The sequence below is a fragment of the Polistes canadensis genome, unplaced genomic scaffold, assembly GCF_001313835.1.
Source record: "Polistes canadensis isolate GaletaPanama2010 unplaced genomic scaffold, ASM131383v1 scaffold_183, whole genome shotgun sequence".
Lineage (NCBI taxonomy): Eukaryota > Metazoa > Arthropoda > Insecta > Hymenoptera > Vespidae > Polistes > Polistes canadensis.
Window position 1 is genome coordinate 22,073 of NW_014569730.1, and position 14,402 is coordinate 36,474.

General features: G+C 31.1%; 4 protein-coding genes, 1 long non-coding RNA gene and 1 other non-coding gene across 11 annotated transcripts in view; 5 read left to right on the forward strand and 1 right to left on the reverse strand.

Moving 5' to 3' along the window:
* The window catches only part of LOC106789447 (insulin gene enhancer protein ISL-1), a 13,626-nt gene extending 10,172 nt beyond the window's left edge, over positions 1–3,454 (forward strand). Inside the window, exons 4-6 of one of the 2 annotated variants that reach the window (XM_014753643.1) lie at positions 235–536; positions 652–873; positions 965–3,454. In XM_014753643.1, coding sequence (XP_014609129.1) covers positions 235–536; positions 652–873; positions 965–1,204 — 764 coding nt within the window. In that variant the 3' untranslated portion in view covers positions 1,205–3,454. The remainder of the gene's footprint in view (positions 1–234; positions 537–651; positions 874–964) is intronic. The other variant, XM_014753644.1, reaches the window with a different exon arrangement.
* Positions 1–4,209, reverse strand: part of LOC106789450 — a 12,981-nt gene extending 8,772 nt beyond the window's left edge. Inside the window, exons 1-4 of one of the 3 annotated variants that reach the window (XR_001381992.1) lie at positions 4,061–4,209; positions 3,661–3,960; positions 3,473–3,555; positions 1,477–1,515 (exon numbers count right to left, since the gene is read on the reverse strand). This is a non-coding gene — a long non-coding RNA (uncharacterized LOC106789450). Of the gene's footprint in view, positions 1–1,476; positions 1,516–3,165; positions 3,556–3,660; positions 3,961–4,060 lie in introns of those variants that run through there. The other 2 variants (XR_001381991.1, XR_001381990.1) reach the window with 2 other exon arrangements.
* On the forward strand, positions 4,190–5,121 carry LOC106789449 (UPF0488 protein CG14286). Its single transcript, XM_014753645.1, has 2 exons — positions 4,190–4,409; positions 4,511–5,121. Exons 1-2 carry the CDS (start codon positions 4,191–4,193, stop codon positions 5,045–5,047), a joined length of 756 nt encoding a protein of 251 aa, XP_014609131.1. The 5' UTR covers position 4,190; the 3' UTR covers positions 5,048–5,121.
* A 157-nt stretch (positions 5,122–5,278) lies between these two features.
* On the forward strand, positions 5,279–5,351 carry Trnar-acg. Its single transcript has one exon. It is a non-coding gene; the product is annotated as a tRNA-Arg (tRNA).
* Positions 5,352–5,702: 351 nt separating this feature from the next.
* LOC106789434 (threonine--tRNA ligase, cytoplasmic) lies at positions 5,703–9,058 on the forward strand. 2 transcript variants are annotated; one of them, XM_014753623.1, is made up of 7 exons: positions 5,703–5,816; positions 5,920–6,033; positions 6,125–6,161; positions 6,471–6,557; positions 6,640–8,195; positions 8,273–8,562; positions 8,650–9,058. In XM_014753623.1, the coding sequence occupies exons 4-7, from the start codon at positions 6,477–6,479 to the stop codon at positions 8,799–8,801; spliced, it is 2,079 nt and encodes a 692-aa protein (XP_014609109.1). In that variant the 5' UTR covers positions 5,703–5,816; positions 5,920–6,033; positions 6,125–6,161; positions 6,471–6,476; the 3' UTR covers positions 8,802–9,058. The 2 variants fall into 2 exon arrangements, with proteins under 2 accessions (XP_014609109.1, XP_014609107.1); XM_014753621.1 differs by lacking the exon at positions 6,125–6,161.
* A 1,026-nt stretch (positions 9,059–10,084) lies between these two features.
* LOC106789437 (zinc finger protein ubi-d4-like) overlaps positions 10,085–14,402 on the forward strand; it is a 12,670-nt gene continuing 8,352 nt past the window's right edge. The window contains exons 1-7 of one of the 2 annotated variants that reach the window (XM_014753630.1): positions 10,086–10,400; positions 10,486–10,595; positions 10,848–11,084; positions 11,168–11,373; positions 11,504–11,573; positions 12,943–13,098; positions 13,517–13,583. In XM_014753630.1, coding sequence (XP_014609116.1) covers positions 10,321–10,400; positions 10,486–10,595; positions 10,848–11,084; positions 11,168–11,373; positions 11,504–11,573; positions 12,943–13,098; positions 13,517–13,554 — 897 coding nt within the window. In that variant the 5' untranslated portion in view covers positions 10,086–10,320 and the 3' untranslated portion in view covers positions 13,555–13,583. Of the gene's footprint in view, positions 10,401–10,485; positions 10,596–10,847; positions 11,085–11,167; positions 11,374–11,503; positions 11,574–12,942; positions 13,099–13,516; positions 13,584–14,402 lie in introns of those variants that run through there. The other variant, XM_014753629.1, reaches the window with a different exon arrangement.

Here is a 14,402-nt window from a genome sequence, read left to right on the forward strand (position 1 = left end):
ATTGTATGAACCTCATGTATCGTATCAAGAATTTATAATAAAATAAAATTTACAGTTGCTGAAGAAGTCCCAATAAAGGGACGAAACGTCCAACTCAATCAAACTAAGTTCTACTTCTTTTCATGTCCAAGTTCCCTGTAAAATTTTATCAATAAAACCTAATATTATCTACAACCATCCGCGCTACTTAATACTTTATTAAATATCAATCGAATTTGATTTGTTTTTTTTTAGACTCTGGATCAGAGAGTGGTTCTCATAAGGCCGGTGTAGGTGGTGCAAGAGGAACCGGAAGTCACAAGAGCGGTGGTGGTTCCGATGGAAAACCAACACGAGTTCGTACGGTTTTAAACGAGAAACAGCTTCATACTTTGAGAACGTGTTACGCTGCAAATCCAAGACCAGACGCATTGATGAAGGAACAATTGGTAGAAATGACGGGTCTAAGTCCAAGAGTGATCAGGGTATGGTTTCAAAACAAGAGATGTAAGGATAAGAAGAAGACGATAGCGATGAAGCAACAAATGCAAGAGAAGGTAATAAAATAAACGTTGTCCTCTTTCACTAAACTACTAATTAATGTAAATAATATATTATTTGAATTGTTGTTCTTTTATTCATAACCGATTTTATTGATCTAATGGATCGAAGTGCTTTCCGTTGCAGGACGGGCGTAAACTGGGTTTCGGCGGTATGCATGGGATCCCAATGGTGGCGAGTAGCCCTGTGAGACACGAAAGCCCCATCGGCATGACCCCTTTAGAAGTGCAAGCCTATCAACCACCTTGGAAAGCTCTATCGGACTTTGCCTTGCATACGGATCTCGATAGGTTGGATCCGAATGCACCAGCCTTCCATCATTTGGTTTCTCAGGTAAATACAATACCTGGATTATATTGATTCGTATATACAGGCAATATAATTATTGGATTAGCATATAAATACATATTTGTTTGAATTTTAGATGCATGGATACGACATACACGGAGGAGCCCCGCCACAGCTCCCACCTCCAGGAATGCTCGGTGGTCCAATGAACGACGGGGGTGGCGGTGGAGGTGGTGGTCCTTTACCTCCGCCAGGTCCCCATCATCCTGGAGGTGGTGGTCCAGATATGGGACAACATCCTGACAGTACCGACAGTTACGTCACTTATCTCGAAAGTGACAGCGATTCGCTGCATCACGATACGGGTAGTCCATAGTGTCGTACCTATCGTCTATGGCTCGCTCATGGCAAGACTCTAAGTCTACCACAGTTCAAGATAATGATCAACGTGGTGTTGATCGTGACCTTAAGATCTCTCCATTGACAAGAAAGAAGCTTGATGACGAGTAATGACGAGAAGATGAACGGGAGACTTGTGAACGAACATTCGATCTCTTTCTATTTCTCGTTCGATTTCTTTTTCTGTCTCTCTCTCTTCCTCCTTGTATTTTTTTTTTATTTCCCTCTTTTATTTTTTTTTTATTTCTTTCTCTGCCTTATTGTCGTCGTCGTCGTCGTCGATGAATTCTATATAGGACAAATAATGCTCATGGAAGCACACCGATGTAGATCCGTTTAGTAAGTTTTATTAGATGAAAGAAATATAAGGGGTTAGAGAAAAAGTGCGAATCTCCCGAAATCGAAACTTTAGCTCGAGACGAATAGTATTTATTTAGAAATCTACGAACAACGATAGTAAGTATTGTATTATAGGAGGAAGAAAGGATATACGTATTAAGGAAAAAATTATGCTGAACAATGAAAGTTTGGTCATGCGAACAAGGAATTGGCTACTGCGATCAACCAATTTCTAATTTCTTTTCACAGGACAAATTGTGATCAGTCCTTTTAATAAAAAATTGATCGATTGTGGGACTCGAGTTTTTAATTCAAGCCAATAGTGAAATATTTTGCGTTAGAGAAAAAGTATAATGCGAATCTTTGTACTTTTTATTATATATTTATATTGTTTTCGGGAAATATTTTTGTTTTTGCTTAGAACGGAACGACAAATTTGATTCGATAATAAAATTAAACGATGTAATTCTTTTCTCAATTAATTATAAGATATCATTTCTCTTCACTCAAAAATCTAGAACAGGGCTTCCCAAATTTTTGTGGCCTGAGAACCATTTTTAAAAAGAATAATTCTTAAATAAATTATTTAATTCTCCTAAAAAATATGTACGTGAGTGAACTACTTTAATATTTGAAATATTTAACACGACGCATGCTTTGGCAATCTCTGATCTAGAATATACGATTTATTTGTGAAAATAAATCAATCTTATCCTTGTTCTTGAAAATTAAAAAAAAATCATCTTGTTAAGCTTGCTTTTCTCGTTGCGCTAAATCATATTATTATAATTTCAAGTAACAATAACAAGCAGTTGTTTCAACTTACACTTACAAGACTCAAAGATTAATCACAGAATATCATATTTATTTGTTTTAATAGTATGGAATTCAATGGCCAAAGTATTTGATCCTCGACAATTCTGAAATACTTATCGCATTTGGCCTCTAATAGGACTAACAATTTTGACCAAACACAGCACCTATCCCAAAGGGTGAGAGGAGGCGAGAAAGAAGGCGATAAAACAAATCACCGATGGTGTTTAAAAAAAAAAGAAATATAATAAATATTTCCAACGATAGCGCGTACGATGACAACTCTTGTACGAAGTGTACATAATTATTGTTAACGTCGTTGCTGTAAATTGAATTGATTTTAGGATCATTAATATGCTCAGGCCCAAATAATAATAATAATAATAATAATAATAATAATAATAATAATAATGATAATAGTAATAATAATAATAATAATAATATTAACATAATTACTATAAATAGCGAATGACGTATACATGCTGATTTTATATTTAATAGTTACACGCTATCCCGATTATGTTGTAAGTTCATAAACATCTTCTCAGAAACTTAAATGCAATCCTTAAGTATCATTCTTTTTTCTTCTTTTTTTTTTAATTTTTATTTTTATGTTTCAATGAACGTGCGTGTGCAAGGTAAAAACTCTTTGACGATTTGATTTCAACAAAAATACAGACACAAAAAGAAAAAAGAAAGAAAGAAGGAAAAAGAAAAAAATACCAAAGTGTGCGAGCTTAAAGAAAAGTAATGGGAGAGAAACGCACTAAATTGTAAATAAAATACTCCGGTAAATTAGAATTTATAATTAGGACAGTTCGTTTGGTAGAAATGGCGGGTCGTTTTGTGTGCGCACACTTTTATGCTCGCCATGTTGGGTGTTTGTATAGAAACGTTACACGTCGCTCTCTTGTATGTACATGTTTAAAAAAAGAAAGAAGAAAAAAAGAAAGAAAAAAGAAGAAAAAAATCCATGTAGTTTTAACGTTTCGTAATTCTTTCGAAAACATCTTCGAATTTGTATAATATTTCTATACCGGCACACTGGATGTAATAAACTGTCTAATTAATTTGATTCTCGTTTTATATTTACCAATTTCTCTTCGTTCTTTTTTCTTTAATTTGATCATAATGCTTTGATTTCTGCATTAATGCTCCATTAATTATTGCTGATCACTGGAATACCAAACATTCTCTTTAAAATAACTATACCAGTAACAAGATTGAAAACAATGTATATTGCCATATGATCAAGTATAGTAGGATTTATCTATTGCTTACCTAATCTATTGTGGATGATTTAATAACAAACATTTAAATTGACATCAATTTTGATAATGATAATCATTTAAATTCAAACCACTTAGCTCTTGTTGCAATATCCTTTGCAGATTCTCGTTCACTTGGCATCATGAGAAAAATCGACTGGCCCTGATAACTACTTTAAGATTAAAACATCCTTTTTACATAAATGAGAGGTCCTAGATCAACTATCTCCAACTTTCATCCTTTCTTTATTTTCATAGTATTTATCATAAATATTTATTTAGTCATTTGTGAAATTAATGTATGACATATTAGCTGCAATCAAAAGCACATTGCATAATTTGAATGTAACCTTAAAATCATTCACAAGAAATGATTCAATATTTTGGACTACTTGCAATTACAAAAAATTTACCTTCATTACTCCACAATAACGGGGTCTTGACATAAAATAAAATAAATTCGAATACAACTGAAACCATCATTTTAATTTAGAAATAAATCACAGAAAAAAGCATATAAAACACAATAATTAAAATCTCACTATGGCACGAGCGTTGCTTTCGATAAAGGTGGCAGCACCTACCAGACATCTACCACCTATTAGTTTTAAGATTTTTCTCCAGCATCGTTCTACGTTATGTTTGGTTAACGTACTAAGATGGCGGATATTTCAGTTTGATAAAAGTATAACCTTCAAATTACAGTGTAACACTTTAATACAGAATATTTGTTTTTGTATCACAATGAGACCAAAAAAAAATGTAATGTATACTAGTAATTAATGAATATTACAATTTTATTTTTAGAGACTTGTTAAAAATTATTACTACAGTATACAAAAATAAATTAATTGTGTTTCTAGGATAACAAGGTATCTCCTAAGAAAAAAAGTGTAAAAACAAATTCAGAAATAAAGAATGAAACATCTACCAGCGTAGAAATAACAAGTGGATTAAATCAAAAAGAAGAAGATCAATTTGTATTAGAACTTTATTGGTGTATTCAAGAATTGGAATCGACTTTACAAAAAGGAAACTTACAAGCTAAACAAGAGCAAGATATTTTGAAAAGTGTAAATACTTTAAAAAGTAATGCCGCGCCTTTGATTAAAAAGAGACAAATTATGAGAAATAAATTAGGAGATTATAGGAAGAAAATGACTCAAGACGAACAGAAACTTAAAAAACAAGTTACATCCGTTACATTTACAAATAAACCAAATTTAAATAAAAAATCTGTATTTTTAAGGAAAGCTTCTATAAATGTAAAACAAAGTTCTGTAAAAATTGATAACAAATCGCAGGAATACTTACAAGATTCATCAGATAATAAGGATAGTTGTATAATTGATAAGGACAATTCGAAAGAGTTTAGGTTTAATTTCCAAACTGTAACTTAAGCATGTTTGCATATATTTAAGTAATAAAGATTTTGTTTTTATATTCATAACTCCAAGTAAAAAGCATTTAATTATTATCAATTTTATTCTCTCAAATTTATATCGTGTCTATGTAATCGGCATAGAGAATTTATGAGATTTGTACAAATTTGTTAATATGATTGAATTATTTTAAATTACTGCGACTAACTCTAACTTTATGAAATAAGTAAGCAGATAAGTCGCCAAGAAGGTCCTGTGGCGCAACGGATAACGCGTCTGACTACGGATCAGAAGATTCCAGGTTCGAATCCTGGCAGGATCGAAGTTCTTTTTTACTATTTTTTTTTCTTTTTAATTATCTCGATCTTTTATATAAATCCTACAAATATAATTTATAAAATATATATATACGTATATGTATATATTTTTATTATCTTACCATTTGAAAATATGAAACGTAGAAAACTGATTCATCGACTTTTTAAATATTCGTATTACGCTGATAATGCGCTTTAAAAAAAAGCAAGTTACAACAAATTATTTTTTAAATAACTATAATATTGACATATAAAAATACATGAAATATAAATGCAACAATTATTCGTTGAAACTCATATTAACCACATTAATAAAAAAAAAAGCGATTGTCGTGACACGTAGCGAAGTATTCTCTATTGAGAATAAAACGATCATCCACGTGTTGGAACTGTGTGTAAGACGTGTGTTGGAATATAAAGAATTTAACGGTGATTCATTTTATATCCAATTTAACAATAAAAGTAAAAAGGTATATAAACTGTAATTTCATTCATTATTTGAATTAAATCATATCGATCATAATTATTGTTAATTCTATGAAATTGACTAATTTTAAACGAATTGTTATATAGTACTGCGGAACAATATTGCAAGTATTCAAATAGTCGAAATAGGAGGAGTGTGAATACAACATGGTCGACAACGTGGTATCCGATATTCAAAGCTTGAATATTAAGGAAGAAAAGGCACGAGTTATTTAATTATCATTCGAATTTTGTCGTTTATATATTTAATTTTCTATATCATGTTGACATATTTACGAATTTACGGTTGTAGGATCATTTACAGTGGTACTAGACGGAAGCACGCTTGGGTTTGTTATAAAATTATATAGTAATCATTTAACAGAATCATCGTGTGTCCTAAAATAAAAAAAGATCATTTTTCAATTATAAAATATTATTTTCCTGTGCTATTCATTGTTTATTATGGTACCACTCATTGTAACAAAGATATGAATCAATAATCTGACATAACCTTAATATTCGATTTCTTAACAATTCCATTGATCTACCTTGACAGTTTTTCTGGACTTTATTAAAAACAGATCGAAGCATTATGTTATTGGTTCTTATTTGTAGAACAGTTTACTGATTGTTTGCATTTATTTTTTTCTTTTTAGGCAAAAATGAAGCCAGGGAAAGATAAGAAAAATGTTGTTGAAAAGAGTTCAGTTTGCGAGTTAAATCCATGGCCTGAATATATTCAAGTAAATATTTGAACAAGTATTCCTAATATTGTTTCATGTGTTATTATGTTAAGTTTTATATGGCATATGTATATACTTTTAGGAACGTTTAGTTTTATGGGATAAATTGAAAGCTGAATACGACATTGAAATTGAAGGGAAAGAATCTCAAGAGATAACCATAACGCTTCCTGATGGGAAACAAGTTAGCGGTCTATCATGGCGTACTACACCATATGAAATTGCAAGGAATATTAGTCAAAGTTTATCTGACAGTGTTGTAATAGCAAAAGTTAATAATGAACTTTGGGATCTCGACAGACCTCTGGAAACTAGTTGTAAACTGCAGCTTCTTAAGTTTGATGATCCAGATGCTCAACAAGTTTTTTGGCATTCTAGTGCTCATATCCTTGGAGAAGCTATGGAACGTGTTTATGGTGGATGCTTATGTTACGGACCACCAATAGAGAATGGTTTCTACTATGACATGTACCTTGGTGATAAAGGTATATCCAATTTAGATTTTCCTTTTTTGGAGACTCTATACAAGCGTATAGTTAAAGAGAAGCAACCATTTGAAAGACTCGAAATGAAGAAAGAAGATTTATTAGAAATGTTTAAATATAACGAATTCAAAGTACGCATTTTGAAAGAAAAGGTGCATACTCCTACTACTACCGTTTATAGATGTGGTCCGCTGATTGATTTGTGCAGAGGTCCGCATATTAGGCATACGGGAAAAGTTAAAGCGATTAAAGTTACTAAAAATTCTTCAACGTATTGGGAAGGTAAAGCGGACGCGGAATCTTTGCAAAGAATATATGGAATTAGTTTCCCTGATACTAAACAATTGAAAGAATGGGAGAAATTCCAAGAAGAAGCTGCTAGTCGTGATCACAGAAAAATTGGAAAAGAACAAGAACTATTCTTCTTCCATGAACTCTCTCCAGGATCTTGCTTTTTCCAACCACGTGGCGCTTATATTTATAACACTTTAATCGAATTTATTCGTAGCGAGTATAGAAAGAGAGGATTCCAAGAGGTTGTAACGCCAAATATTTATAATAGTAAATTATGGATAACTTCTGGTCATTGGCAACATTATTCGGAAAATATGTTTTCGTTTGATGTTGAAAAGGAAACGTTTGCGTTAAAGCCAATGAATTGTCCAGGTCATTGTATGATCTTTGACGTACGAAATAGATCTTGGCGTGAATTACCTTTAAGAATGGCAGATTTTGGAGTATTACATCGCAACGAATTGTCTGGCGCATTAACAGGTCTCACTAGAGTGAGACGTTTTCAACAAGATGACGCGCATATATTTTGCATGGCAGATCAAATCAAGGAAGAAGTGTTGGGAGCATTGGATTTCCTTCGTCATGTATATTCTGTATTCGGTTTTACATTTAATTTGTGTCTATCTACACGTCCTGAAAAATATTTGGGAGACTTGGTTGTTTGGGATCAAGCTGAAAAAGCGTTAGAGGAAAGTTTGGATACGTTTGGAGAATCATGGAAATTAAATCCTCAGGATGGTGCTTTTTATGGTCCTAAAATTGATATAACAATTATGGATGCTTTAAAAAGACCATTTCAATGTGCCACGATACAATTAGATTTTCAACTACCGATTAGATTTAATTTGTCTTACGTCAAGTAAGCTGAAAAATTAAGTATGTAATTACATAAAATATTCATATTAGCATATAGTTTATAATATTATTATTTTTCAGTGAATCGGGTGAAAAAACAAGACCAGTAATTATTCATAGAGCTATATTGGGTTCTGTAGAACGAATGATTGCTATTCTTACCGAATCTTATGCAGGAAAGTGGCCCTTCTGGCTTTCACCGCGACAAGTAATGGTGATTCCTGTGGGAACACCTTTTGACGAATATGCAATTGAAGTTAAAACTAAACTTTGGGATGCTGGCTTTAATGCAGAAGTTGATACCGATCCTAGTGATACATTGAACAAAAAAATTCGTAATGCTCAATTAGCCCAATTTAACTTTATACTTGGTATATACATTCAAATATTTTTTATATCTTTAATATAATATTTTAATAAAATATTATTTTCTATTTAATTACATAATATCTTTTCAGTTGTTGGAGAGATAGAACGAAATGCAGGCACTGTAAATGTTCGTACAAGGGATAACGTTGTACACGGTGTGATTAAAACGGAAGAGTTAATCGAAAAGTTCAAATTATTTAAAGAAAGAAAAGATCGTAACTGCGAAGAAAGGTTTCAATAAATCTACTTTATCTATGCAGACAATTTATTTATATGTAGGTAATATGTCTAAGCTTAAGAAGTTATAAGATATGATCTTAATGCACTTTTAAAATATGGGAATAAATCCTTTTCGTGCAGTATATATTCTTAACTATTTCACATAACTAGCACTAAGTATACAAAAGAGAAAAATAACTTATTGTTAGTACATTTTTTTCGTAAGCGAATAATTAAGTGATCAATTTATATAATTTCTTATTTAAGAAAAAAAAAAAAGAAGAAGAACGCTATAGTCTAAACAAAAGTGATAGTGTCTGATCGAGAAACATGTTTGCATATATAAAAATAGACAAAGAAAGAAATTATATGTAAAAATGCAAAAAAATTTCTTTATCGAATTATTTAAATTTACAATATATTTCATATGCGATATAATATTATTAATGAAAAATTTGTCACTATATCCTAACTTTAGTATTCAATTATGGAACTTAACATTGTATATATATCGGCATTATTAAATAATAATCTTTTGCAGTAGATAAAAAAAAACAACGACAATGTCTTGTACAAAATGACATACAGCATTCGCAAAAAGATAGTTCAACAAGTTGCCTTGTTAAAATTGAAATAATAGAATGAGAAAATAGATATTGATTGCTTACATTTTTCACATAATCTATATATGATATAAATATTATGAGTTTGTAATTTGAAATGTTCATCTCAATGGCTGTGCTCCATAATTTACAAGTAGTTAACGCATTGTTAAATGCGTGTAACCGCTTTGAATACATTTTAGGAATAAAATGCACTCCAGACTTCAGAGAAAACTTTCCAACATTTTGTATAAAAAACGTGAAAGAAAAACATATAGCAAAAAAAAAGAAGAGAATTTTTCAAATAGTATATTGTAACCACCATTTCGATTCCTACCATTGAACACACGTGTAATTTATCATTTTTCTTATGGTTTTCTTAGGTTTTCTTATATCGAGCACCGTTTAAATAAAACTATCACGATCGCTTTTTCATTTGATCTAATATTTCTCTTGCATCAATTCCTCTATATATCTGTCACTCTTTAAGAGATGTACTTAATATTTATTCAATGTTAAACCAATAATGAAATGCTATGATAAATTATAATATGAAAATGTAAAATAAATAAATGTGTCCAGAATAAAGATGAAAGGATTTTTCTCTCGTGTTTCAACATTTGAATATGACATTTATAATAATATAGGCATGCGTACATGCACATATATACCGCGAATCAATACGAGTATGATTAATCCTATTAAACTTAGCCAATAACATAATCTAACCTATAAATGGTATTAAATTGTTAACCATTATTTTATGTAAACATAATTTAACAACTTGTAAACATAAAACGTCATAAATATTGATCGAAAAATATGGTAAAAATGTCCGTAGATTTAATAGGAAGTAAAGAGTTGCATTTGACTAGGTTAGTTCAATTTCCGGAAAGAAGGAATCATCCAAGCAAGTTGGAGTAGCGGACTTGCTTGAAAATGACTGCTGTTGCTATGTCTCCTGCTTCTCATGGTATTATTCAAGCAGTTAATGAAAATAATTTAATTAAAATTGAAAGGTAATGTTATTTTACATCGACAATCTTGGTTACGTGTAAAATATAAGGAAATATACAATATTACATACGAAGTATTTCCTTACAGTTTTCTCAATGACACAGCATACAGGGAAGCCATTGAAAACTCGTCAAATTATAATAGTCGATTATGCAGAGAAAGAAGGTTACGTATGCCTTTTTTGGACTCGCAGACGGGTAAATTATAATATTTTATATATCTGTGAATATTGTTTTCACTTAATTGGTCAGTGCGTGTGTGTGAATTTATTTTCTATACGTTTATTGATCCATTAAAAAATTCACTATGTTTGTTTATGAATGCAAATGCATGTTTGTAAAGTTTTAACCAATTTGGTGTTATAGTGATTTTAGTATTGAATAAATAATTGTATTAATGTTTTTGTATATATTAATACGATATTACTTATCGTTGTTTAAATATTGTAGGTGTAGCACAGAATCATTCGACGCTGTTCATGTCACCAAGAGAAAGGTTACCAGGATTATTACATGGACAAATTTATACCTATCCAAGCAAGCGATGGAGGAAAAAGCGGCGTCAGTATCTAATGCATTATTTACATCCAAAACGAATGATGAGAGGTGACATTGAAGATGGATCAGAGGGTATAGAAACTATAACACATGTTAACGATGATAGTAAAGAATCAGTTGGACTTAAAGGTATATCCCACAAAATAATTTCATCTTACGATAGTTGACATGAAATATAGCTAGATGATAATTCATTGTTATTTTTTCCAAAGATGAACATAGTAAAGATGCATGGTATTATGACGAACAAGACATGTTGGATATGGATGCATACGAAGAGCCTGACCCAGATAGTGATTATGATTACGAAGAAAGTTACAGTAGTAAAAGGAAAAGAAGAAAACACAGAGGTGGTGGCCATCATCCTGCCAGAAGCCATCCACCGACCACAGATAGTCCTGGGACCAAACGCACAAAGGTACATCTGCATATTATGAAATATTAGTTAATGCAATAATATAAAAATATTATGGTAAAGAAATAATGCGATAATATAAAAATATTATGGTAAAGAAATAATGCGATAATTATTTTTCTTTTTTATTTAGGGTGGGGGACGTGGCCGAAAGAAAACAAACTATGATGCTGTAGACTCTGATAAGCCATTCGTTTGTGACCGTAAGTTTAATCATAGATACAACTACAAATGATTCTCTCCTGTTATTAGTTTCACCAAATATTATTATTATTATTATTAATATTATTACTATTATTACTATTATTTCTATCAGTTATTGTTTTGTTTAAGAAAGAAATGCATCGCGTTACCAAATTTGTCAATATTGTTTAGTTATTATATTTTAACTAGATTTACATATAATTTTGCAAGGTACATGAAAGAATTACTTTATAGTATAAGATAAGATGGAAGTTAGAAATAAATTATTAAATATTTTAGCGTTGAATACTGCATAATCTTACACCGAGGGATGGTGATCGATCATATAATGAACTATAATGTGGGAAGTCGCTCTTTAGTCTCATATTAATTTTGATATTTAAAAGTGATCGGTACCGTATTGATTGTTGTTTTCCTTCAAGTTTATAGCAACCGTATCTTCATTTAACGCGTTGTAGATTTTTTACAAAACACGCTGTTATTTATTTGAATATTTTCATAATTAAGTTTAACTCATAACAGGGAGATTTTATTTTATACCTGATATTTTGTTTAACACTTCCAAACTTTTTTCACTTACTTACCTTTACTTACTTTCCTAATATCATATTAATACTTCTCTTTTGTTATGTATTTATACTTTCCAAATTGAAGCAAAATAACCTCTATAAATCTTAAGTACGTTTACAACTGATTTATCTCTCCTACAGACATAATATACGTTTATAAGGATAAATAATCTAGTACGAATATAGTTTCAATAAAAGATTGATAAATAATTTTGTTTAATACAATAATAATTCCATACCAGTTAAAGTTTTGAAGGAATACAATAGTCATTACTAATTTGAGTATACTTTTTCAGACCCAAAGTCTAGCGAATTAACTCGAATGTGCCTGCAATCTGTTTACTTCTTGAAACCACTCCTGTTAGACTAGCAGAAATCTTAAGAAATTTGGTCTCGTATAGTAAGCTCCTATTATCGATAAGAATTAGCAATTTTGTCTGTTCTTAAGTGAGCTTATGAAAGTGGCCAAATATCTTTAGACTTATTTTACCTGCCAATAACAGAGCAATAATGTACTGGCTCACACTGTAGCGAGCTCATTCTGTAGGAGTATACAAGCATCAAGCCTTGCATCGTATTAGTTTTGCTTCTTGGGCTGGAACTCCTTCACTGCTTGTCCACATATAGATCTGTAGGTGGATAGGGATGTGTACTGGTGCGGAAGGTGTGCAAATTTCCTTCTCCTCGACCCGTAAGCTTCGATCCTTAAACCTTCCTAAATATCCATTAAAAAAGGTCTGTCTTTTTATGGACGTTGCGTTAGATGGATTGCGGGAAAACAGTATTTGCACTTTTGCAGTATGCAGCGCACGGTATAAAACCAGACCTGGTCTGGTCTACCATTATGGTCATTCCCACTCTACCTCCTCTGGTGATCCTGCTAAGGAACTAAGTCCCAGTCCTGCCGAAGTTGAACCTAGGAGCGTTGCAGACACCGCTGCTTCGAACCAGCCAGGTTGGAGCCAAAATCAGCTCAATTTTCTCACTTCCCTTTAAGCCAAAATTCCTTACCTTATCCCATCACACATTACCAATTTACCTATTATTCATATCTACAACTTATCCCATCCATGCAACTATTTACTTTAATAACCCTTTGACATCAAGAAATTGATTATATATTTTTATATGTATTGCAAATGCATGCGTTGCAAATACCGTTATAATATATGTATATATATGTATATATATATACATATATATATATAAATGTAATGTTTGTCTTGTAAGTTCTGGTGATTCTTTTCATCCAGGACAAATCTATATAGCATCTTATTTATATTACGTCGAGTCAGCCTTGAAAGGATTTTAAAAAAAAGATAAAGAAAATTAAGAAATATATGAATCAGCAAAATTTTAATGGTTTGTTTTAGATAGTATACGTGCACAAAGAGAAAGTCTTTCACAGTAAATATTTTGGTAAAGAAGGAATCAATCGATACAATGTTTTTAGATATATTTTGCAATGCATGCCTCTGCAAATGCATAAATCAAATGTTTTCATTATTAGAGAAAAGCGATGATCCATTATGTCCTTTGAATTGTAACTTTTTTTTGGCACAGTCATGTCTCTGAGTGTTTGGTATGTGTGTGTTTTTATCAGTAATTCCTATACCCTAATTTTTTAGCATGATATGATATTACAGGTAGATCTAACTGTTTTAGATATTACTTTATTTGCTCTTTTTATGCTTATTTGATACCTAAAGCAATTTTGGCTTCAAGTTTCCTATTCATAAAATGCTGAAGCTTGACTAAATAAAAAGTATAAATTTGATAAATTTGCAGTAGTGTTTCAATATAGTATTTATAATAAAGTTTGTTTGCCTGTTTTTTAAGTCAAATATTTAAATATTGTATTTTTAAATAGTTGTTGGTGATGGAATGTATTGATCGAAATGCATCTTGTTACAAAAAAAAGATAAAAAAGATAAAAAATATAATTGGATTTTTTATTGTTGTGCCAGTTTGTCTAAAAAAAAAAAAACTGTGGAGTTTAAATAATTGATTCTGTTATTAGAACGATATACAATAAGAATATAAAATAAAAATAAAATGATAATATATTAATGATCTTTGAAAACATACATACGAAATATTTTGATGCGTAATAATCATACTTTTCTCTATCTCATTCATTCGTAGAAATTATATCTTTATTTAATCTTCTTTCTCTCTCTCTCTCTCTCTCTCTCTCTCTCTCTCTCTCTCTCTCTCTCTCTCTCTCTCTCTCTCTCTCTCTCTCTCTCTCTCTCTCTC